Source organism: Alnus glutinosa, chromosome 3 (genome assembly GCF_958979055.1).
Source record: "Alnus glutinosa chromosome 3, dhAlnGlut1.1, whole genome shotgun sequence".
In the NCBI taxonomy this organism is placed as follows: Eukaryota; Viridiplantae; Streptophyta; class Magnoliopsida; order Fagales; family Betulaceae; genus Alnus; species Alnus glutinosa.
In genome coordinates this window covers 3,367,065-3,392,149 of record NC_084888.1, presented here as the reverse complement: position 1 = coordinate 3,392,149, position 25,085 = coordinate 3,367,065, and the positions used below count along the sequence as shown (strand labels likewise).

Sequence of the window (25,085 nt, the reverse complement as noted above, 5' to 3'; positions counted from 1 at the left end):
TTTTTTTTTTTTTTTGGATAAGTGACAATTTATCATAAAATTAGAGCAAATATCATGGATTTGAACATTGTCTCCAAAATTTACCTCCTACTTTAGTTAAATATTTTACACGTGAAGGGGAAATTGAAAATTTAACAGCATAAAACTTTTTTTCTTTATGTTTTGTCCTTAATTTCATTCTTGAGGTTTGGCACTTTAGATGGTTTAAAATTGAATTGCAAGAAGGAAAAGCTAAGAAAAGATGGAAGATGGGTACCTTTGTGGGTGAGAATAATGCCTACGTGGAAACTACTACCATTAGCCGCCAAAAAAACATGCAACCATCTCATCCCTTCAACATTTTTCCCTAAGCCCGCGGCGCCACACACTAAAATCTACATCTTCATACTTTCTATTTAGCCACATTCCTATGCAGTAAATGCCCGAATTTCCATTCTTCTCCCTACCTTTTGAAGTACATTTCCCTACTTATACCCCGGCATGGTAATCTTCTCTAGCCAAACAGGAGGCCAATTTGGGTAATGCACCAAAAGTGATGAATATTGTTTGTGAGGCTGATGTGGGATAATTAGAGAAAAAGAGCAGCAAGCTTGAGCTTCGATTCTCATGATTACTGCATAATAGTTCAGCTGAGCTTCTTATTGAATGTTTGAAAAAGGGTCAGAAGGAAACAAAAAAGTACAGGGGATGACATGCTCGTGGATGTTGCTTCAGTACGACCTTTGACAGGGTTTCCATCTTAGCCTTTCTGTGCTTTTGCTTGCTTCATCATCCACTATTTGATGGAGAAATGACAATGAAGAAAGGTGCCTCAGTCTCAGCTGCCATGATGGATCGAGATCAGGAAGAGGCTGCACCCACCACTGCTAACATGTCTTCTAAGAAAGAACTCCTTTCCACTGCCCTGAAGAGAACCAGCGAATGGTTTGCTTCTTTTCTTTTTGTCTTATCTAAAGGCTGTACTGGATTTGTTCTTAGTCAGTGAGAAATCGTGTCTGTTATCTTTTATGTTTGGGGGAATTTCTTGGAAGAAAAATTAAGCGGGAGAAAAATTGAAGATGGTGTCTTGAAATTTTTTCAGGATTTTCTCCCAGGAGATCCCGAGCGACGTTACCATTCATGTTGGAGGAGATTCATTTTCCTTGCATAAGGTGCAATCTAATCTTAACTCTAGCTTTTCAGTTTCAAGTATCAAATAATCTTATAGAATCAACAGTAGTAAGAGCTAAGAACACTTGGTAGGAGTATCCTATGATCTAACTTTCTATGCCTTTTGCTGTTTGTAAGCTTTTGTAAGTCCAAGAAACATTGAGAAGCAACAAGAATCTAATTCTGTTGGCTCATATTCTCTTTGCTATAAATATTTTATGCTTAACCCTAAGTCATATCATTGAATATAGCCACACTCTTTAGACGTTGGCAAATTGTCGAACCATGTAAATTTTGTATTATTTTTCTCTTGCTTTCTCTCTTTTCGATTCCTTATTTCTCATCATCGTTGTGCACGGTAACAACAAATTCAATCAAATCACAATCTGTAGTGAATTTTACTGTTTCTTACTCACTTCAATTGCAGTTTCCATTAGTCTCAAAGTGTGGATACATAAGAAAACTGGTGTCAGAGTCTAGTGATGCAGATCTTTCTGTCATTGAACTCCACGAAGTCCCGGGCGGAGCAGAAGCATTCGAACTTGCAGCTAAATTCTGCTATGGAATAAATTTTGAGATAGCAATAGACAACATTGCCATCCTCCGATGCGTGGCAGAGTATCTAGAGATGACCGAGGACTATGCTGTCGGAAACTTAGTGGGAAGAACTGAAGCCTACGTGAACGAGGTGGCACTTAAGAGCCTCACAGGGGCGGTTTCTGTTTTACATATGTCGGAAAACCTCCTTCCAATAGCAGAGAGAGTAAAACTGGTGAGCCGATGCATAGATGCCATCTCATTTACAGCCTGCAAAGATAGCCAGTTCTGTATGTCAAGCAGGGATGAGAGTGTCAATGAGGGTGCGATTTCTTCTTCAGTGTCTCATCCAAAGTCCATTGTTGCTTGGTGGGCTGAGGATTTGACTGTTTTTAGAATTGATATCTTTCAGCGAGTTCTGGTTGCAATGATTGCAAGAGGGTTTAAGCAATATGCTCTTGGTCCAATACTTATGCTCTATGCACAGAAATCTCTACGAGGTTTGGTGAGATGCTACCCTAAAAACATACAAATCTTTCCCTTTGTCTGGTTTTAAACTATACATTTTTTGCGATTTCTCAAACTAAATGTACGATTTTAAACCAAATCATAGAAATTGTATTGTTTTGGAGTGTATTTTTTAAAAAATTACGATTGAAAAACGTATAAAAATATGTGTTTTTAAATCGCAAGTAAGAAGGTGCGTTTTGAAAATGCATGATTTTATAGAAGGTCAAACTACAATTTTATCAAATGCTTAACTGAATTTCTAGAAATTGTGCAAACCCAAAGGTACTCTAAGCCTGAATTCATTGATGTTGTAGGCAATATTTGGAAAGGGAAGGAAGAAGATTGAGCCACGACAAGAGCACGAGAAGAGGGTTGTATTAGAAACAATAGTGAGCCTTTTGCCAAGGGAAAAGAACACAATGTCTGTTAGCTTTCTCTCTATGCTGCTTCGAGCTGCAATATATCTTGAGACAACAGTTGCTTGCCGGCTTGACTTGGAAAAGAGGATGGGCACGCAATTGGGGCAGGCTGTTTTGGATGATCTCTTGATTCCTGCGTATTCCTTTACCGGGGACACGTTGTTTGACGTGGACACAGTGCAGCGGATCATGATGAATTTCCTTGAATTTGAACTGGAAGGGAGCCGTTTGGGCTACAATGCAGATGATGTGTATGTTTCTCTTCCACCAAGTGATATGGAACGGGTTGGGAAGCTAATGGAGAATTATCTTGCTGAAATAGCGTCTGATCGTAACTTATCTGTTTCAAGGTTCAATGCTCTTGCTGAACTTATACCGGAACAATCAAGGGTAACAGAAGATGGGATGTACAGAGCCGTAGATATCTACCTAAAGGTGCAGTCTCCTACTTTCAAATCCCTTCTTGTACAGCTTCTCAGTAAATTTAGTGTCTATATTGCTTTCATTATGTAGTGATTCTTATAGATCTTTTTGTCATATGAAGGAAATGAAAAAGAAAATCATCAACATGGTGCTCTATCTGCTATTGCTACCTGGGTTTTGGCAAACAAGCTCCTTATCTCTTACAGCATCTTCTTTAAGCATTTGGAATTGTTATAGACCTTAATACCATATCATGCCTTAACTCCAATGTAAACTAGAGTATTGTCAAAATGCTTAGAATTGATATCAAGCCATTTTGAAATTTTGTTATTGATCATTTTGTTCAAATCTATATAAAATGTCAAAGGTCTAGACATTATATGTGCTCAAGGATATATATATATATATTTGTTCAAATTACAAGAAACAAGTATTGATAAAATTGAAATTTAAAATGAACCGAGGAAATCTGGAGTCTCAGTGTTTATTTGTCCTTGTTTATCCACCTGCCGTTTTGTTTGTAATTTACAGGCTCATCCTGCTTTAAGTGACATGGAGAGAAAGAAAGTTTGCAGCCTGATGGACTGTCAGAAACTATCTCGGGAGGCTTGTGCACATGCTGCTCAGAACGACCGGCTTCCTGTTCAAACTGTGGTTCAAGTGCTTTATTATGAGCAACAACGCCTTAGAGATGTCATGAACGACAGCCTTATGGGTGGGGATTCTTCTGCTCTTTCTTCCAAAGTAAATGTATACTCCACTGATATCCTTCCAATTTCTGATGAGCTCTCCAGCTTACGAAGAGAGAATGAGGACCTTAAAATAGAGCTACTGAAAATGAAAATGAGGCTGAAAGAAATTGAAAAATCCCCACTCATATCAGCAGCAAGCAGTCCAATGCGAAACACTAAGCCATCTGCTGATAAGCCTCCTCTGCCTCGAAAATCATTTATGAGCTCTGTGTCCAAAAAACTTGGGCGGCTTTCTCCTTTTTCACTAGCTGATAGTCTCACGCCTCCCAATAGGAAAGGTTTGACAAAACCCAGCAGGGATCGTCGGCATTCCATATCTTAAGACGTTAGTTTGTCTTTAAGCTCTTTTAGCAGTCTGTGATGTTTATAGTGTCATTGTTGCTTGGCTTTTAAGGCTTGAGAAGAGGACTAGCAGCTTCTGCCTGCTTTTTTCCCTCATTCTGTTTTATTTGTGTAAAATCGTTGTAAATTATATGTCACTCTATGTTTTCCTCAAGAACCTTAAGTCTATAATACAAAGTAGATGCATAAAAGAAGTCAGTGTTGAGTAGAACATTACTTGAGTTGCTGCCTAACTGCCATCTTTCCAGGTCCAGGGCTTCTTGCTATAGAATTGGAAATTAAGCAGTTCCTTTTGAGTATAGTAGTAAATATTCAATTACACTAGACTCAATTGGCTCGTGACGGAAATGGTGGAAAAGAAGGAAAATAAAATTCAATATTTCACTGTTATTGGGGGTTGGAAAAGTTAGTCTAGGAAAGCATAAACTAAAACTGGACTTGCATTTATTCTCCAAAGTATTGTTGGTGTTGGAAAATAATTTGAAAAATACACCTTAGACCCGGTTGTAAAAATCCCAGATTACCAAACGTGATAACGATTAACAAAGTTATCAACTTTAAAACCAAACACCATAAAGATAGATATCAATACCAAAATCAAAGCAAGCATAAAATAAATTAACATAGAGATTTTGGTAACGGAGTGGAACCTTTCTAAGAACTCCTTAAAAGTAAAAACTACTCTAAGGGCAAATCAACCCAAAAGGCATTCGTTATAGAAGATTTGGTTTACAACTAGTCAACTTAAAAAACTTTTGTAGACCTTGACTCAACTTGCAACTTCGACAAACGACCTGAACCTTCAGCCTTCCTCTACAATGATCACCTTCACTAACAAACTTTGTTTGCTTCAACACAAAACTTTGGTGGCTGTAAGCTTTTATGTGGTTTGAAAGACGAAGATAAAACAAAGCGAAGGTTTGACACTTATTAGGCTCAAGAACCGTGTATGTGTGAAAATCGTAGGTCATTAAGCTTATATAGATAGGGAGAATTTTAAAACGAAGCTGTCTAACAATTAATTTTGTTGGTAGCCGATTGAATTGATTCAACATTAAGATTTCACAAATTCGCACAACAACGATCAAGCAGGATTAAAACAACATTTTAATAGACGCATTTTGAGATCCTCTCGTTTGAATGCCCTTCGAACAAAACTTTGTTCGAGGCATTCTGGAAGTTGAATTAAATTGTTGCATGCCTTCGATCAAACCTAATGCAATCGAACTTAGATCGATCAAACTTTCAATTCCATCTCTTCTTGAATCCTATATTGTACCGACTCAACCCTAAACCAAATCTAAAGTATTACAATCCAAATCATGTGTTTTAACACTGAATTTGTCAATACTAAAACCTAACATAATTGCAAAAATATGAAAAGAGCTCCTAATCCTAAAAGAAAGACCCAAATATTTATCCCCAAAAACAAAAGAACCCGATGTTTTAAAGCGCCCCCCCCCCCCCCCCCCCCCCCCCCGCCCCCCCCTTTTTCTCTTCTCTGCCTGTGTTTGAGTTGCAAGTAATTATTTGCTAGTTTACTCAATGAAGATAATTTTAACAGTAAATCAAGACCGTATGGAGTTAGGATGACTCAATTAGTCTTCTTATTGACTTGCACTGTTGCATGGCAGCCAACTAGTAAGTCTGCAGGTGGGTCAAAGTCACTTGTTACCATGAAACTGGAAATTACCCAACCTAAAATTGACCTTATGGACACTGGGCTGCAATATCTGATAAGGAAATGGTTATCTTCATATATCTCGTCCATACCGTTGATTTTGAGATCAAGTTCACAGATATGACAATTGGACATGATGCTAATGATATATAGATAAGAGACTACTCAGAGGATGTACGAATTACACTATCCTATACATAATAGCATTTAGTGGGGTCTGTATTTAAATTATTAAAACCTTTCTGACAAAAAGCTTTTTTGAAAAGAATAGCTCGAGGGACAGCCTAGTGTAGTGCACGTCGATGCTGAGGCTAATCAGTAATCGTCATAGAACCTAAACTCATGCTTGTTCTGGGTGGACGGTATTGAACATTAAAGAGAGTAAAAGATCAGCTGGAGTCACCAACATGTTTGTTTGAGGAAGTTAAAACCACATTGTTGAGAGATTCCTCGTACCTGCTTTGATCCAATGGCAATTCTAGTTCATCGATCCAAAGAAATCCCACGCAATAGAGTCATGATGGTGGTCCATGAATACTGCAAGTACAGAGGCAACAGCCTTCCTTGGGTTCAGGTTCCTCGGGCCTCAAGATTGTTTCCAGTATTTATTTAAATAGCTGCTGTGAAGTGCAGCAACATTATTAGCTGTTACAGAATTCAGAATATTGGTCTAGATACTATTCATTCTGTAAACTGCCCATTAAGATAGTGGAAAATCTGACTACATATCATGCAAAGTTAAACCCCTGATGGCTGATAGTTGTTCTTTGTTTGAAGCCTCGCCAGGAATCTTAAAGGATGGAGAGTTTTGTCTATTAACTCAATCAAAGACACTTTTAAATGGCTTTGGCAATATTGATGATGATGATTTATGGATATGACTGATTGAAAAACATAAAATCAGGTCACTCGTAAATTATGATGGATTTTCAAGCCAGGGGAATCGCTTTACACAAGACACCATCGATCACCCCTTCCACTAAAAACTAAGCAGAAAATTCCACACAAACATCCATCATGGAATTAGTTGATAAGAGTTTGAAATCTCATCATATCGACTTGGAAGAATTATTTTCATGTCATGTTCAAACTCAACACTTGGAAAAACCAAGGAGGCTGGTTTAGCCTCTCCTGTCTTAATTGTTCTTCCACATGATCAATATTGTTTTTACTTCTGCTATGGCACCCGGATGTCATGTCAGGAACCTTGACAAGCCCCACTTTGTAGCCATTTAATTCTTCTCTTGTTGTATCTATCCTCTGATGGGTCCAGGAATTTGTCCTATTTATGTGGCTAGATCCAGTTGAAGAAGAAGAGAAGCTTGGTCCCGAATCCGATGTTAGTGGAGTCTCAGGTTTCTTCCTCCGGTTGTAACTTGAGGGGCCCAGAGTTAGTTCAATCTCACTTTCGTCTATAATCTCTAACACTCTATCACCGTCTGATTCTGCAATATACTCCTCAGCAGGCCTTTCCAGATCAAGTTTCCTTTGTGGCTTGTGTTGTGCATCACGATGATGATTAGTCTTCAAATTCCATGGTTCTTGACTCCCTCCGTTTGGCCTGCTGCTTTCAGTGTTTTTCATCAACATCTTCTGGATCTGATATAATCGATGAAGTTCATATACCTGCAACATCATTCATTCATTCTCACGATTTAAAACAACTCAACTAAGCATGAAAAAGAAATGTCCTTGAGGATGGATGAGTTAAAAGTACTATATGAAGTACCTGCTCCTTGAATGTTTCTTCATGTTTTAGCATGGCCAATCTCATGTTTTCTCTGTCATACGGCTTAAGATGCTTCTCCATTGAAGATTAATATAGCTTGTGCGCACACTGCTGTGTTAGACTGCTGATCTACCCCAAGAATATGCTAGAAAAGTAAGAGTTGAGACAACTTCATTTTCAAGAACTTGCACTCAGATATATCTGCATCTTGATCCCATATCTCTCCGGCGAAATACTTCCTTACACCTTTACCTGTGGATTGAGGAAAACCCGCTGAGGTTAAAAGCTAATACCAATTATAGAATTCTTTCTGTACAGAGAGGGTATAGCACTAGCATTGTTTAATGAGTTTCAAACAGCAATGGATATGGGTTGATAAGATCTACACCTTTTCAGTATAATTTGTCCGTTTCTTCTCTTGTTCTTCTTCGATTGGGTCATTTTGGGCCACAACAATAATTTCCCATATGAAATATCTTCCCACATGACAGGTTTTCATATCTATCAGCACAATAATGGTTGCACATTAAGTACTTAGCCAAGACTTTTTCTTTTTCTCTTTTAACCTTTTATATCAGTGGTCAGAGAGCTTTCTTTCCTATTCAAAAAACACGATATTGTGAACGTTATATACGGCCACGTAACGTATTACATAATTACAGACACTGCTTTGGTTTGGGAACAATAGTACAACAAACAAAACAAACCATTCAACTGTTTTGCTTGGTACTCTGCCAGCGCAGCGGGTACTCTGTCTTGCTTCAATTCAACTGAATTTTATTGAGAATAAAACCCTTTAGGACTTTAAGGAATTACAATATCAGCACACTGAATTCATCAACTTCTTAGATATAATTCTTTCTTACATGTTGAACTTGTGTATTCAGATCATAGAGAGAAGGTTCTCGCTTAATTTGCTGTATAAGAAAGTTACAACATGATAGAATAGAAGACAATCTTTCATTCAATATAGTCTTTCATATTAATTTTTTCATTACATCAACTAAATAATCTCTTCATAATTTTCATATTTCAGTGTGAAAATCTCTGCATAAACTATCACGGAAATATCAAATCATGACTTCAATCCAATTACCATTTGCTGGTCATGGAGAGAGAGAGAGAGAGAGAGAGAGAGAGAAGAGAGGGGTTGGAGAGAACATGTCCTGTGGAGATCGACTTGTTAAATATTTACACACACAAATGCATCATTTTGACTAGGAATGATATGATAAAAACGAGGCAAAACAAGTTTCTGTACCCACACTGTAGCTTTTACTACTCTCCACAACATTGAATTCATACACAAAAGGTTTCTAAAATAGATGAGAGTGACTCTTCTGACCTGTAACAGTTTCATGAGCTGCGAAGATCACAATTTCTGTTGTTCTGATCAGAGGAAGAAGAAGAAGAAGCGAAGCAAAAAGGACTCTTCCAGTGAATGGCAGAAAGCTCCTTATCACACCCCAGCTTGAGCAATAGCTTTCTTTAGATAGAGAAAGACCTTGCCTTCACATTCCCCATCAGTATATACTTGAAAGAAAAAACTTAAAAAAAAAAAAAAGAAAAGAAAAGAGAACTGTTGAAGGGCTTTAAGATTCTCTCTCCCACACAGAAACCAAAGCGCTCGTTGCATTTGGGGTTTGAGGCATGCCAAACAAATCCCAGTGCTTCAGCCAATGTGATTCAAGTTTTGTGAAAGAGATGCCTGAGACAGGTCCAGCAATGCAGATAACATTAAATTGAATATAATAACAAAGGCGTACCTAATAATTATATTATTTCTCATTATATAATTTTTGAGGATCACAAGGCCTTGCATTGCTCAAGACAATCATCGGAGGAACAGCTTAGCCTGCCAAGGTGAATCACATGCACCCAAGAATAGTATAAATTGCAAGCAACAGTTGTCTCAATTATGAGCTGCGCATAATATATAAGTCCACAATTATTATTATTATTATTATTATTATTATTATTATAGCTTAGTTCCAACTAATTACACCTTATGTAACTTAATAAATTTAGATTTGATTAGTATTTTGTAAGATTATACAAAAATGCTTGGGTTACTACAAATTTCTTTATAAATTGGCATTATAAGTGATGAAATGATTAAGGGTATATGGTGAACAGGTAAGTTACTAACTAATTAAATTAATGAGTCATTTTTTTTTCTTTATAATTACATCTAATCATCAATTATAGACTGCCATGTCAGTTTGTAAATAAATTCATAATAAAAACACTAATTTCCCTATATGTTCTCTCCATGGTTATTGTACGTAATGGAATTTCATATAAATCTAATATTCTTTGATATCAAATCCATAACATTAATACATTTAATATGCTTTAAACTAGGAATAGAACTAGAATTTCAGGTTTGAGTGTAAACTAAAAAAAAATAAAAATTGGGGAGGGAGAGAGGGGGTTAAAATTTGATTTCAAAATGATTATATGGGTATTTAAAAAAAAGTTAAAAATTGGGGAAGACACTGTGTGGCATGTAGTTCCAACCATGCTTAAAACTTTTTTATTTTTTTTTTTAGAAAAAGAAAAAAGTACAGATAACCTCCTCAAGCTACCACCTTATTGTCAATATCTCTCTCAAACTACCAATTATGTTAATGTCTCTCCTAAACTACTAAAAAATGCCAATGTCTTTCTAATGACAAAAATATCATTCATAAAATTATTAAAATAAAATAAAAACTAAAAAAATTATTAAAAAATATAAAATAACAAAAATTTATACAAAAAAAATAATAAACAAAATTTTAAAAACTGATTTTTTTTTTTTTTTTTTTTTTTTAATAATGAGATAGTTCTTAATCATCCATTTTCTTGATATCTTAGAAGCATGACATGCAGGAGAAAATTTGACGAATAAAAATATTAGGCATTATAATATAAAAATATAAGTATTACCCTATGTAGCACTAGCATCATGAATAGGGAGGAGCTTAGGGTGACATATCTGCCCCGCCGACAAATAGATCAGGACTGTACGATGAGTGGGTACCAATTGCAACAGTCCAAAAGGCAAAAGCCAAGAACTGGCCACAGGATCTGAAAATCCAACAGTCCAGATGCATTAAATTTTCGATACAAGGAAAATCATTTAAAGAATGAGATCGTGGGTTTTATCTACCTGTACAATGTAAGATGGTGCTAGTGGTTAGGCGAACCTATTGGAAGATCCGGCACAAAATGATATAGGCCTTAATTGGCCACGTGGGTGTGGGATTAATCAAATGGACGGATGGTCCAAGTAAGTGGACCCCAGCTCAAAAAAGAAAAGAAAAATACAAAAATGTACCTTACACAATCCTCCACCCCATATGTGCTTGGATAAGATTAATCTCCTATTGTTTTGGGATACCTGTCGTCATTGTTTAGCTGTAGTTGCATGTAAGACAGATTGGAACAGCTAGATCCAATTCCATGGCATGAATTTGCAAACTGATGGATTTGCTTAGATATTAGTTTTGTATATTGGTTTGGTTATAATTTTAGTAACACCTGTATTTGTTGAGATTGGCATGTGTTTTCGTACAGTTTTCGGTATGGAAACATGTCACATTGTGATTAGCCTTATCCTAAATCTGCAAAACAATAAGCAGCTTATTGGAGGTGCCAACTTTCCCCACTCCAATGCCTAAATCAGTTTTGATACATAAATTTTGGAGTATTGAAAATAGAGTAAATTCAGAGATTTGATGGTAATTTTATACCTGGGGTAGCAACCTATTTATAGACACACAGTTTTAAGATTACTGGATTTTACTAATGTAATTTTATTAGGAGTCTGATTCCTATATTGTATAGGATCGAACTTATCTTTCTAGGAGTCCAATTTGAGTTTTAATACTTCTTTCAATTAACTTTAGATAGATATAATCATCTTATTCCATATTTTGTGGGATACGGCTCTATCCTGCAAAACTCTAGATAGAGTCCTTTTGCAGCTTTATATGAGTTTACGTGGTCAAATCTTATCTCACAAATTTCAATCATAGTCTTCAAGTAACATTCAAATTGACTTAAAGACGACTCTAAGAGGGATACCCGAGACCATTCAATATATCTTGAGAGCATATCCAAGGCGGGATACTTCCGAGACGATCCATTCACAAGACCCTGTAATAAATATCAGGGACGGTGGGAACTGAGCAGGTCGAATCAGTTCAGTCAGACCTACTAGGCCCTCAGCTTGGATATGGGCTCAGCTAGCTCTAGGGAAGTATAATTTGCCCAACAACATGTTCCAAAAGAGCACACAATGGCACATGGTTGGTAATTTGTGTTCACGTATCAAGTTTATAATACTATAGAGGTCGAGCATAACCTGACCAATTTAATTAAAGGGATTAAACCCCTTAATTCTAACATGTTAATTTTGTGTTTGATTCGTGTCGAGTTTGTGCGTTGTGTTAACAATTGTCGGCCCTTATATCGTGTGTTAGATTCGTAGAGACATGAGTATAAGACTATATATGTTAACCATAACTCGACCTAAATAAACGGATTATATCTCTCAACCCTAACTCGCTAATGAATTAATCTAGAGTTCGCGAATCGTGTAAAAAATTGTGAATCTTAAAAAAATAATACATATCCCAATTTCAACCTGTCCAATTCTAATTGATAGCGACTAAGCAAATTGGACACGTGTCGTTATATAATTAGTATTGACATGTTAAGTTAAATGAATTTTGGATCGATTGTTTGGAGCTGGTTAGTTTACAAAGAGATAGATCACTTTTAAAACCCATTAACCTATTGAGAGCTGGTTAGTTTACAAAGAGATAGATCACTTTTAAAACCCATTAACCTATTGAGATATGATTATTCAGCATCTAAATATACAACTTTTCACCACCTTGTTTATGTGGCAAGGTGGTCCCCCACCTTATTTTATTTTTTAAAAATAAAAAAGCTCTAAAGCTAATGGATGACCACCTTATCACATAGACAATGTGGTGAAAAGTTGTATATTTAGATAGTGAAGAATCATATCTCTAACCTATTTGTCATAGAAATATGATACGTACGCTTATAACTTCTGTACAACTTCAACAAAATATGTAAGACCTACATGTAAGAAAAAAAATAAAAAATCTAATAATTAATTTCTAAAAATTTTGTTGAAGTTATACAAAAATTATGTCGAGAGTTGTCTAACAATTATTTCTCCTTGTGAGCTAGAGAGAACCTGGACAATGTGCATGTTTATTCGTACTTATCAAGAAGGAACAATTTTTTGTTCTCTTTCTTAAAACTACTATCGAGTTATCAACAAGGATGATCATATGCTTGTTAGTTTAAACGAAACTTGCTGGTCAGAATAGAATACTCCATTAGGGAAAGGAAAAAAATAAAAAAATAAAAATAAAAATGAAAAAAGGAAGAGAGAGAGAAGGAGAGGGGTGGTCCGGGTGGACATGGAAGCACGCGTTGTTGGTGTGGGGAGGTGCAGTCGTATGGGGCGGTGGGTCCATTGGGTTTGCCGAAAAGGCTGTGCGACAGGCTTGCGCTGTTCTTTGGTCCCACCGTGCAGAAAGATGAGTTGGGGAATTGTCAATTTTCATTGTTTTTTTGAAAAAACATTAACAGTGCTGAGAGTCAGAACTCAGAAGGGTCCCAGGCATTTTCCCGCTTGGGTGTCTCAGGTTTTCGTAGCATGACGCAATGGGGTCGATCATAGCTGCCATTTTAGTGTCCAGTGCATCTTCGCGCATGAAAATTATAAAAACTTTACCGGATGTACTGCCACTGTCACTCTGTGACTCTCTGAGACTACTTGAAATCAAATTTAGACTCCGTTCGTTGGTTACCAAGTGTTCTAGACGAGTGCGTCTTTGACCAAGTCCTCATGCAACTCAAAAGGTGGATATATATATATATATATATATAGAATAATGATTCAATGCCACTTAAATATACAACTTTTCACCACCTTGCCACATAGACAAGGTGGTGAAAAGTTGTATATTTAGGTGGTAGTGAATCACTACTCATATATATATATATATATATATATATATATATATTCCACGCAAAAAAATTATTTGACATGATAAAAAAATTAATTGAAGATATTTTTTGGTTTATAAGAAAAATCTTCGCCGGCTGCCACCAAAATCCACTACTGCTACCGAAGGTCACCAATCATCGTTGATTTTTCATACAAACCAAACAATAAAACTTGTTTTCAGCTCAATTTAATCTTTTGAAAAATGATTTGTAATAAAATATTTTATGTAGAAACAACCAGAGTTTGAGTTAAAAATATTAAAATTTGGGGGAAGGGGAATTAATTTTTAGAGATTCACCTATAAAAATTATGTACTCTAATAATATATAATATATATATATATATATATATATATATATGAGGGTGGGGGGTTTACCAATTACCACCCGACCAGCCCTGAGGAGAGAATGCAGGCCAGGGTCGGGTAGTTGGGCCCGACTTGCATACCCCAGTGAGGAAGCAAACAAGGCAAGGCAACCTCTCAGAGTCTCGTATAACAATGAGAGACATGATGCAGAGGATAATGGCACTATCACCTCACCCCAACTATCTCATTATTCTCAGTGATGATGCCATTGTTGTCCAATAACAGTTAAGGCAACTAGTTTTTGACTTTCGAGTAACGTTACTTTTCACATTCACAATATACATATATGGATTTACATAATATATTTTAAATGACTTTTTATATAAGTCAAATTAAAAAATAAACTACTTAAAACATGTTATATTAATCAATGTGATATAAGTGTAAAGAGTATCATTACTTTTGTACTTTAAAAAAATTTAAGAAAAATGTTATATATTACCCTCTATTTCACTGGACCGACATAATGGTGTTATATATATATATATATATATTTTAACAAGAGTTGATGAAGACCGTCAAATTTAAACACTTCCTTTCCAAGTCTAAAAATCTCAAACACGTCCATAGAAAGAAAAATAGTGGTGAGCCCACCAACTTGTGTGTCAACCAAAAACAACTGGAAGACAAGGACATAATCATGGTTGAGCTGAATTCCGATGGCTTTCACAAAGAACGCTACATGTCTCCGTAGAAGCACTATCGGCCTTTGGGGTTTGGACACTAGCTCCTTGAGGCCAATTTGGTCTCAAAATTCTCATTGGTTTTCGATAAGCTTTCTATAGGCATACTTTTTGACTCCCATCCTTCTTTCAATTCCCCCACCACCTCTCTCTGTCACGTTCACCTCATCGATATTTAGCCACACATTTCTCTCATATAATGTTACCAGTTACCTCATTTTTTAGAATTAGAGTTTAGATTGTGGGCTCACCAACCTTTGTCTGGGGGGACAAATAGATAGCGATTGACATTACATGCATGACAAGGACTAGAGAAAATCCAATTTGGAAGGTCTGTGATCGATTCATGGTGCACCCTAAATATCTATTTGGGAGTTTCTCACTTTCTCTTGCATGAGGTGGCAATCAAGAGATCGATAGATCGCCTTATAGATAGCTGTCTTGTTGTAACACTATAACTTGACCCGTTGTGGATGTGTCACATTAAGATATGCCAATCTAAGTTTTAACCAAATTATCTCCCATAAAAGCCATGCCTCTATATTCTGCTTAGCCGAAACAAGACGCAAAAGGATAAATTAAGCTCTGTACAGATGGAATGGGTGCTTTGTTTGCAAGAAATTCTAAAGAGTACTGTTTCAACAAAGCCTTCAGAGATCGTATTTACGCTTTGATATCATGTAAAATTCAGAGAAAGAACGAATAAGGTAAAATAAAAAATTATTTTCTTCGACTTGATTTGAGTTTACTACTCCCATTTAAAATTAAGAGTGTTTGAAGTTTGATTTAGTCTAAGAGTTTTATCTCATTCGACTGAGAGTTGGATGGTTGACCAAATTCTTCAAAGTCTCTTTATTGAACCCGAATTAGACTACTACCCCAATTCAACTTGGAGTAGAATTATTTCTCAAACATATATAAAAACTAGGAGACACATCCCCATTAATTCTGAATTTACCTTGAAACGATTGATGCTTTATATGGAAAAACACTGCTTGCAGATCTTCACGCTTGATGTTGTGTACGGTAATAATTTGGTGCTCACCTTCCTTTTTCTTCACGCCCACTAATTTCCTTAACACCACTGAGACAACCTTTGAAAATTTTCAAGATTTAACCATGGACCTTTTTTTTTCCTAACCCTATTCTCAAAGTCTAGACCAAAGGTCACAGGGAGGAGTAAGAACAGACTACCTGAGGGTGGCAAAATGGGAAGATACGGTATAGTAGTTCCTATATGTTGTGGATAACAAATGTGATCTTGAGGGGCTTAGACAGTAAAGAGCTGTAGATGCTCGCTCTTTCTAAGTGGGTTCAGCTGTAGCTTCACTTCAGCTCCATCGTTGACCAATGATTTGAGTTCAAAACCTACTCAACACCTAGCCTTTGTCACTAGACGTCTAGACCACTCACCCTCTATGGTATATGGTTATGACCAATTACGACCAATGAAGGGGTGAAAATTTGGTTTTGATTATTGGTTATTGGCTAAAAACGGTAACAGTAATCGGGATAGTCGGTTGATCAAAATCGCAAACCGGTTTCAGTAACCGGGTAGCTGGTTAACTAGATATTTAATAACCAATGTTACTGGTTGATACCTGGTTTGACTGATTATCCTGATCAGATGCCGAAATTTTGAAAAAATTGGGTTTTTGTGCATATTTTGGTCTTAAACCTATTTTTTGGGCTTCTTTTAGACCTTTTTAACCCTTTAAACAAATATTTTAGTCTTTTTTTTGGCCCAATATGCTGGGCTTTGTTGTGGTTGGTCCAAAAAAAAAAACTGAAGAAAACTTAGAAAAGAAAAGAAAAGAAGAACTGGTGTGAATAATGAAGATTGAAGAAACAAAAATGATAAAAACTAAGAAAGTGAAGAAATTGAAGCTTGAAAAGTTGAGGGCTGGCTGGGGCAGCAGTGAGGCGCAGAGATGGAAAGGTAAGAAAGAAAAGTATAAAAGTAAAACCTAAACCTAATTTTATTATTTTAAAATTTTATATATATATATATATATATAAGTAAAACAATTTTAGGATGCCGGCCTCAACCATCAGATGGTCCAGCCCAGTGTGTAGAAATGAAATCACTAGTGGGCTTTGGTTGTACTTAGTACTTAACCAAACAAATGCCAAGGGATGGCCCAATTCTATCCCAAACCTAACACAAAAATGACTTTATAGTAATAGAGCATTCCTAGTAACCTCACCAAAATAATTAAAAATCATTTTTTTCTATTCTGGTGAGCCACTTTATTAAAATTCCCACAGCTACTTATCCATGAAATAATTGGAACGTATTTCTCTTACTTAGACCCTGCAGCATGTTGATGTTCATAATGATTTTTTTTTTTAATTTTTTAATATTTTTTTTTTTTGGGATAAGTAATAAATTATGAAAATATAACTCAAAAACTGCATTTGATTACGGCATGTTTGTCCCGATCGACTTTTCATGCCCACTTGATCACGCTACTTATGCGACTCCATCAAATTAAGCCTAAAAAAAGGAAGAAATCTTGCAATGTCAATTTCTTATGAAAGGTTGATGCTTGACTGGGATTGTCAAACAACAATCTAGAGTCCTAGACCTTTGATCATCTAGCTTATTCAAAAATTACTTACCTGGTTCCTAGGGCAGAAACATTGGATTTGGAGTACCACTCATGATCAAGCCAAACATAATTTTTGATAGCTCTAAATGCAAACTTTAATTTGGTTGTTTCCGGACTATGATAATACCTAGACCACCTAATCACGGGAATACTTATACATCACATGCAGATTCACTACAGCACGTGAAAACATCGTAGACGTAGATTAGACAATAGATCTTACATTATTCAAAAGTTTTTTTCATTCGGTGTGAGACTATTCAAAAGTTGACGCCTTATATAATTTTGGATGAACAGCTCTTCGATCTTTTTTGCAAAAGCCAAGAAAAGGTAATTCCAATTGCATGCCAAGGGGACCCTTAAGCAAAACGTGAATAATAATTTGAAGAATTCAAACCCCAGTTGCTTCTCCGAGAAGAAAAAGGGTTGGATTCTTCAAATTATAGGTTAACTTTTGTTTCTATTTTCCGGTGGTCCCTATAGCTTTTCTTTTCTTCCTTTCCTTTAAAAATCTTATCAAGAACCCAAAATGCATTGTTGGTCTAGGAAAGATGCCAATGTTTATGCCCTAATTATATTAGTCGGACAAAAATTTCTTATAAATTGGTTCATAGAAAGCTGTTCTAAAAGTGACACATGTCCTATAAGCTATTAAAAAAGCATATGAGACGCACATACTAATAAAAAAACATGTACTTCTCATATGCAATGAGCACATGCATGTCACTTTTAGAAGTTGGTTTGTATGAAATTTTGTACGAAGAATTTGTAAGAAATTTATGTCCATATTATAGTCGGGGAGATATCTCGCTGTGCATTATCTTCAAAAAAAAAAAAAAAAAAAAAAAAGAAGAAGAAGAAGAAGAAGAAGAAGAAGAAGAAAGAAGACATTCCCTTGTTCTGGGTAATAAAGAAAGAGGAACGTACGTGCATGAGTAAGCAACATTTTTACACACACTGGAAATGCCTTGCAAAGTGCAGGAAATTTCTTGATCCGGCCAGATCCGGGCAATGAGGCTATTTGTTGTACTTGTATGCATGAGTAATGGACAATCTTATGTAAAAGGGTATTTATTTGAGTTTCATCTGTTCGGAGAGGTATTTGAGCATGTGCGGTGTGGAAAGCTATACGAGCATCTATCCAAACAGAATGAGCTAGGTTTGGGTATTCTCTTTTAGCAAGAAACTACACGTGACACCCAATCACGAAGCTATAAAATAATAGAATCCACTTTATTATTAAATTAGATTGCGTATGGCTTTGGTTTTAGTTTAAATTATAATTTTTCTTTGTAAGAACTTGCCGAGAAAGAACAGTGCAAAGAATAATTTTATGAACTCAAAACTTATTAAATTGTCTAAAAAAAAATAAGGTAAAATTCATTTAACCGCTCATTAAATTTTCAATTTCGTGTATGTAACTTTAAAAAATTTGCAATTTCACTCCTATATCAAAATTTTCCGTTAAATCCTAACGGAGGAAAGAGAAATTCCCAAAATATTCTCATTTTTTTAAAAAAAAAAAAATTAATTGTAATTTAAGGGTAATTTAATAAAGTTTGCAGTGGTATAAGTGTTATTTTACGCTTTGATCATTTGATTTAACTCCAAATCTTAACGGGATGAGTTTTTGAACTTTGAAGGAAGATTGCCAAAATTATGAAAATTCAGGAGAATTAAGTGAAATTTTTTCAAAAAATAATAATTCAATCCTCTATATATTAGTGGCCAAATAGTTAGAAACCGTGTAATGCTGTAGTGCAACGTGACAAGCTGAAATTCCCTTGAGAATAATGGAGGCCTTGATCGAAGAAATAAATTTCTTTAATGCTGCGATTGCGTTAATCGGTATCTTACATAGCCTTTGAATGTTTGATTCCTCTATGATTGTATTTCGATGATGCTTCTCTTTTATTAAAATAGGAATATTTGAAATTTGACTTGTAATTAGGGCCCCTAATCTATAGTTTAAATAAATAAAATACAAGGATTAACATTCTGTATTCCATGTTTCTAACTTTGTAAATTGATAATCACATATAATATTATTAATGTCCTCTGAATTAGTCTGTCTACATGTGCCTTGTGCATCGAGGGCATCTCTCTTTTGTAGACTTTTTTTTTTTTTTTTTTTCCTCCATGTGTAAAAGCTATTCATTCCCTCTTTCAGAAATCACATACACCAAGTTATCATTTTTCAAATATTATTTTTATTTTATTATTCGATCATATTTTAGATTTTATTGATAGATTTTATACTTGGTCACTTTTTCTTAAATGAGAGGAGAAATACCCTTTGAATTATGGAATAGGACCCTTTCTATTTCCTGTATAATATATAGAGAGAAATATTTTGTGGTTTCGATTTTATTTTGTTGAATCAAATAGTTTATATAGTGTCACGTTATTTAAAAATTTTAAATTACGTGGTGATGTATAGACACCATTAAATCTATAAAATCTAATATGAACCTCGAAACGATTTCTCTTTGTTTTGAACAAAAAATGTTTGGTTTTATTATTTTGCACATTTATTGTTTATCTCCATATTGGAGATGTGCAAATCCAATACTATTGAATATATGGAACCTACACGTGGTTGCATAGATTCAATGATAAATTTACGAAAAAGATGTGCAAGAGAATGATACCAAACACATATCGTTTCGAGTTACAAAAACCAATTTATGGATTATCTCAAATTTTGACTTTCTATACATAGGGTACTAATTAATGATTAATTTATTATCAATACAACATAGATTTGCTGGCACGGGCCATGGGGAATAGACAGCGTCTTCTCAAATTGTTCAATATTAAACTTAATTTGTTTTATATATGGCCTATACCAGTCCCCATTCTTCCGTTCATGCTCATGCCTCATGCGGCCATGCCCCGTTCCAGTTTTGAAGTGATTTTGGAAAATTCTTGAAGAACGCAGTCCAAAGATAGCCGTTTGATGAACTACGTTTATTTATTTCTTCATTTGATGTGTTAAATTGTTAGTTATCTCAAAAGTTTAAGTTGATAAAAAATAATAAATTTAATTATTTAATTAATACTTTAACACTCTCCCTTACATCAAACTTAAAACTTCTGATTTGATACCATATTAAATTATTAATTATTTTAAAAGCTTAAGCTAATAAAAAATGACAAATGTAATCATTTAATTAATTATTAAACAACCAAATCATTTATATATCTTTTAAAACTAGTTGATCGTGTCAGCTTCTCAATGCCACCATTAAAGTGGAAGCTTTTATAAACGCGCGGGCTTAGATTGTTTATTCTTAACCTATCTATATATTTTACTAAAAATTAATGTAACAAATTTATTTAACCCCTTCAAAAACAAAATAAAAATTGAAACTATATGAGTCAGTATGACAAAAATTATTCTCTGAGAGTGAGAATATATGCATGGCTGGTAATATGTTCATATATAGCGCATAGATAACTGAAAAGACAACCAATATTATTGTTTTGTTTGCGTCATAGAATTTGGAAGCCCACGAGGGTCAAACTTTCAGTTTAAATTCAACTGAGAAAAGCTTTTGGGAGCTTGTTTACTGGTTAGAAAAGGACCATCTTATTGTTTTTCTATCTATGCATACTTGAGTTGCGCAAGCTTTTAAAATGGAGAGAGAAAGAGAAAGTGAAATCAATTTGACAAGGAGCAGAGAGCTGGCATTAATGGAGTCAGCATCAACGTCACCATTAAAAATTCACCAGTTTGGTATATATATATATGTATATTCTAATCCAACTTTCTCGTGATCAGAGGTGTCATTCCCTTGACATCTTTTTTATGAATAATTAAACCCTACCACATGTATGTATAAAATCTCTGCTAAGCTAGCTTTATTCCATCCCATATACTTCAATTTCCCTCATCAAATGGGTCGGTTTAATCTTATAGTGGTGCTGTCACTTAGCCTTAGCTTGTGTCTCTTCCCCAACACAATATCAGCAGCACTACAAAAAAATTACTATGCCAATGTCTGCCCGAATGTCGAAAACATCGTTAGAGATGCTGTCACAAAGAAATTTAGCCAAACGTTTGTTACGGTTCCTGCAACCATCCGCCTCTTCTTCCATGATTGCTTTGTCCAGGTAAATATATATTACATACAGTAGTACTGCCATATAAGAACAACGATCGATTTCTGTGTTGAATTTATGACCGATTCGGTTCTGAATAACAGGGCTGTGATGCCTCGGTGATAATAGCTTCCACTGGAAGCAACACGGCAGAGAAGGACAACCCCGACAATCTCTCGCTCGCTGGAGATGGATTTGACACCGTGATCAAAGCCAAGGCGGCTGTTGATGCAGTCCCAAGATGCAAGAACAAGGTCTCATGTGCGGATATACTCGCAATGGCAACCCGAGATGTCATTGCTCTGGTTTGTCCACCGTTCTTCCCGAGTAACATTTTTCATGACCATTTTCTGCATGTTTAGTTATAGTTATAGTTATAATGATTGGTGCAGGCTGGCGGGCCTTCATATGCGGTTGAGTTGGGAAGGTTTGATGGGCTAACTTCAACAGCTGCAAGTGTAAATGGGAAGCTGCCTGCACCAACCTTCAGTCTGGATCAGCTCAATACCCTATTTGCTTCCAATGGGCTCTCCCAAAATGACATGGTTGCTCTCTCAGGTATGGCCACTCTGCACATGAGTTTTTCTGAGTTTTATTTGCTTCCAGAGGCGTTTAGAAAGCCCATCTTCTACATGTTTTGATGGTCCGAACACCTGACCAAACAAGTGATACTCAAATATGCTCATATATATGAACCACTCTATTACGGTACAATAGAGCAATCTTATATATTCTATCACTTTAATTTAAGCTTAACATACGGGATATAGATTTTAAACAATTTTGTTATTCCGATTACTAATAAATTGTACAGCCAAATATGAGAAAGCTAATATGCAACCTATCAATCTAAATTTTTTTTGGGTTATTTGCACATTTGTTTGGACAAGTAAGCTCCGGTCACTAGCGGAGTCACATAGAGCTTTTGGGGGGCCTCCTCCCAAGGCCTAATGTTTTCTCAAGAAAAAAAAATTAAAAATTTCATCCCTAAAATTTTTATTTTTTCAAATTCCACCCTCACCCCGCCCCCAATTTTTTTTTTTTTTTTTTTTTTTTTTTTTTTTTTTTTTTTCACTCCTCTACCACCCAAAGTTGGAAGGTTGGCTCTGCCCTGGCTTCAGCCAGATGGATTGTTACATTTGTGGTTCGAATTGCCCATCCACTTGGACAAGTGAGTTCCAGCCAGATAAGTTACATTTGAGGTTCGAATTACTAATATTTCTGAAAACAAATTATTAGAAATTCGTATCTAAACATTCAATATTTTAGGCTTCACCTATTGAGGAGATTTTAAAAAATAAATGATAATTTATCATCACTTAATTAATCAATATTTAACAATTACGTGTTCTTAAACACCATAACCCTGCATGCATATATATGCAGAACTTAAGATCCAGTATGAACTCACAACTTCATAACAATGTTGCTTTTTTTCTTTTTCTTTTTCTTTTTTTTTTTTTGCAGCGGCGCACACGGTTGGATTCTCTCACTGTAGCAGGTTCGCGAACCGGATATACAATTTCACCCTTCAAAACCCGGTGGACCCTACGCTAAACAAGACGTATGCGACCCTACTTCAATCAGGGTGCCCGAAGGATGTGGACCCCAGGATAGCCATCAACATGGATCCAAACACGCCCCAGACGTTTGATAATATGTACTTCAAGAATCTCCAGCAAGGGATGGGCCTATTCACCTCGGATCAAGTCCTCTTCACAGACACCAGGTCCAAGCCCCTTGTTAATAGATGGGCCAGAAATTCTTCAGATTTCCAGAAAGCCTTCATCAATGCAATGACCAGGCTAGGCCGGGTCGGAGTGAAGACGGCCAAGAATGGGAATATTCGTATTGATTGTGCTTCTTTCAATTGAGAAAAACCATATACCCAAGAAAATAATAATAATAATAATAATAATGGGGTTAAGACGTAGAATATCATGCTGACGATCATATCTGCCTACGAATATTTCTATTACAAAGATTAAATTGATATTTTATTCTATTTTTTTATTTATTTTTTGACATATCTACACAAGAGGAGGAGGAGGGATTCGAACTAGCAACCTCCGCTTCATGAGGCATGGTCTCCAGCCGATTGAGCTACCTCTTGGGAACTATTTTTTTTAATATATTATATTCAATATGAAAGCTTGAATGATTGATGAGAAGCTTAAGAAGGCAGGTCTTTATTAATTGCACGCATAAAACTTGGCACATCTTATTAATTAATTGACAACCTTTTTTTTTCTCTATAAACCCCACGTCAAAGTCATTATCACTATAATGACTTATATTTCAAGATGCTTAGCCTATCAATTAATAATATTATTGATCTTCTTTTTGAGATGATATGCGTACCCCCTTGTTGTCTTAAAAAGATGTTTCATCAAACTTGCATTATTATGTCAACTCATTGTCCAATAGCAAATTCATTGATTGCGTGTAATGTGGAGTATCACGTTATTTAGTAAAGGACTTATAATGAAAATGATGATATTGTTTCAAAATTTTAACCGCACTCCATCCACCAAACTTTTTTCACCAATTACTAAGCCGAAAATGCATGTCACGAAGACTTTTTTTTAATGAAAGATTTGAATATTTCATTTATCAAAGATCACGAGCATAAAGCTTTTACATTACAAAGCATTAAGTATTAAGCTCTGTAAAATCATAGCCATATGCTACGAAGTTATATAGTCATAGATACAAACAAAATTTGTACAATAAAATGATATCTATGACTTGCATTTTCCGCTAAACCATGTACAAAAATAGTTAAATAACAGATTTGCTCCGGGCAGCCTAGATCTAAGACAAGGGTAGCCAAATATCCTAAAAATTTATTTAAACCAGCCGTGAGAAGTAACGCATCACACATGAGTAAACTTTACCACATAATTAGCCAATGAGGGTAGATCTAATGAGAATAAAACTCTTATTTAAAGTAAAAACATAACTTGTAAATAGCAGCAACGGTCAGAGAGGAGATAAACGATATATCATGGAGGTAGGTGGATGGATGCATAGTAGAGAAGCCAAAATTGTTGTTCTGGTTGGAAAACACCTACAAACAAAAGAAAAAACCAAAATTGGAGGGAAAGGGTAGGAGCAGAGAGTAGAAATGAAAAATGAGTGGAGAAGGGAACAGATCTTAGATCTGTTTTCTGAGGGGTATCTTTGTTCTTGAAACACACGTACAAACCGATATGACTTTTGATAAAAAGAACTTACAATAAAACTGTAAAATACTCTTTAACAAAACTCCGTTCATGAACCACTGTTACTAGTCCTATGACGTTAGCTAGTGTTATATCACGATTTATCTTCAAAATAGATGTTAATAAGAAATGATCATGAACTAACATTCTTCTTCATTTGTAGGATCTCTTAATAAGTAAGTTACAATATGTAAAATATTAATTAAAATAAAAGGCATAACGACCCATCTCTAATGACATAATATTGTTTGCTTTAAACTCTTCCAAACCAAACTTCTCAGGAGGTTACCTATTCTCAAGGGCGGACCCATCATCCCCAAAAAAATTTAAAATTTAACTTAAAATATATAAAATTATAAAATTGTCCCTCCAAAATATTTTTTTTGTCCTCCTTAAAAAATTTTCTTTATATTTTGTCCCCCCCCCCCCACCCACTTCCTCCCCCTCTACAGAGTCTGCACCAAGCCAACCTTTCAGCTTTGTTTTTTTGTTTTTTTGTTTTTACCCCTTTCA

General features: G+C 35.4%; 3 protein-coding genes across 6 annotated transcripts; 2 read left to right on the top strand and 1 right to left on the bottom strand.

Annotated features, from left to right (window-relative positions):
• The first annotated feature begins 366 nt into the window (after window positions 1-366).
• Window positions 367-4,348, top strand: LOC133862236 (BTB/POZ domain-containing protein SR1IP1). Of its 2 annotated transcripts, XM_062298010.1 has the most exons (6): window positions 367-924; window positions 1,082-1,151; window positions 1,577-2,191; window positions 2,511-2,866; window positions 2,966-3,050; window positions 3,570-4,348. In XM_062298010.1, the coding sequence occupies exons 1-6, from the start codon at window positions 791-793 to the stop codon at window positions 4,110-4,112; spliced, it is 1,803 nt and encodes a 600-aa protein (XP_062153994.1). In that variant the 5' UTR covers window positions 367-790; the 3' UTR covers window positions 4,113-4,348. The 2 variants fall into 2 exon arrangements, with proteins under 2 accessions (XP_062153994.1, XP_062153992.1); XM_062298008.1 differs by having other exon boundaries at window positions 370-924; window positions 2,511-3,050.
• A 2,350-nt stretch (window positions 4,349-6,698) lies between these two features.
• Window positions 6,699-9,317, bottom strand: LOC133862302 (uncharacterized). Of its 3 annotated transcripts, none has more exons than XM_062298075.1 (4): window positions 8,888-9,317; window positions 7,931-8,140; window positions 7,543-7,794; window positions 6,699-7,439 (listed from the first exon to the last, which is right to left on the bottom strand). In XM_062298075.1, the coding sequence occupies exons 3-4, from the start codon at window positions 7,621-7,623 to the stop codon at window positions 6,888-6,890; spliced, it is 633 nt and encodes a 210-aa protein (XP_062154059.1). In that variant the 5' UTR covers window positions 7,624-7,794; window positions 7,931-8,140; window positions 8,888-9,317; the 3' UTR covers window positions 6,699-6,887. The 3 variants fall into 3 exon arrangements, with proteins under 3 accessions (XP_062154059.1, XP_062154060.1, XP_062154058.1); XM_062298076.1 differs by having other exon boundaries at window positions 7,931-8,043; XM_062298074.1 differs by lacking the exon at window positions 7,931-8,140.
• An 11,785-nt stretch (window positions 9,318-21,102) lies between these two features.
• On the top strand, window positions 21,103-23,348 carry LOC133864390 (peroxidase 73-like). Its single transcript, XM_062300717.1, has 4 exons — window positions 21,103-21,360; window positions 21,453-21,653; window positions 21,741-21,906; window positions 22,816-23,348. The coding sequence occupies exons 1-4, from the start codon at window positions 21,145-21,147 to the stop codon at window positions 23,220-23,222; spliced, it is 990 nt and encodes a 329-aa protein (XP_062156701.1). The 5' UTR covers window positions 21,103-21,144; the 3' UTR covers window positions 23,223-23,348.
• The last annotated feature ends 1,737 nt before the right edge of the window (window positions 23,349-25,085 follow it).

What these genes read in the sequence shown, in the direction of transcription:
- LOC133862302 (XM_062298075.1), bottom strand. Translation starts at nt 7,623, where the DNA reads ATGGAGAAGCATCTTAAGCCGTATGACAGAGAAAACATGAGATTGGCC. An exon ending in AAGAAACATTCAAGGAGCAG is followed by an intron (nt 7,440 to 7,542) that starts GTACTTCATATA and finishes ATGATGTTGCAG; the next exon opens with GTATATGAACTTCATCGATT.
- LOC133864390 (XM_062300717.1), top strand. Translation starts at nt 21,145, where the DNA reads ATGGGTCGGTTTAATCTTATAGTGGTGCTGTCACTTAGCCTTAGCTTG. An exon ending in TCCATGATTGCTTTGTCCAG is followed by an intron (nt 21,361 to 21,452) that starts GTAAATATATAT and finishes TCTGAATAACAG; the next exon opens with GGCTGTGATGCCTCGGTGAT. An exon ending in TGACATGGTTGCTCTCTCAG is followed by an intron (nt 21,907 to 22,815) that starts GTATGGCCACTC and finishes TTTTTTTTGCAG; the next exon opens with CGGCGCACACGGTTGGATTC.
- LOC133862236 (XM_062298008.1), top strand. Translation starts at nt 791, where the DNA reads ATGACAATGAAGAAAGGTGCCTCAGTCTCAGCTGCCATGATGGATCGA. An exon ending in ATTCATTTTCCTTGCATAAG is followed by an intron (nt 1,152 to 1,576) that starts GTGCAATCTAAT and finishes CTTCAATTGCAG; the next exon opens with TTTCCATTAGTCTCAAAGTG. An exon ending in CCGTAGATATCTACCTAAAG is followed by an intron (nt 3,051 to 3,569) that starts GTGCAGTCTCCT and finishes TGTAATTTACAG; the next exon opens with GCTCATCCTGCTTTAAGTGA.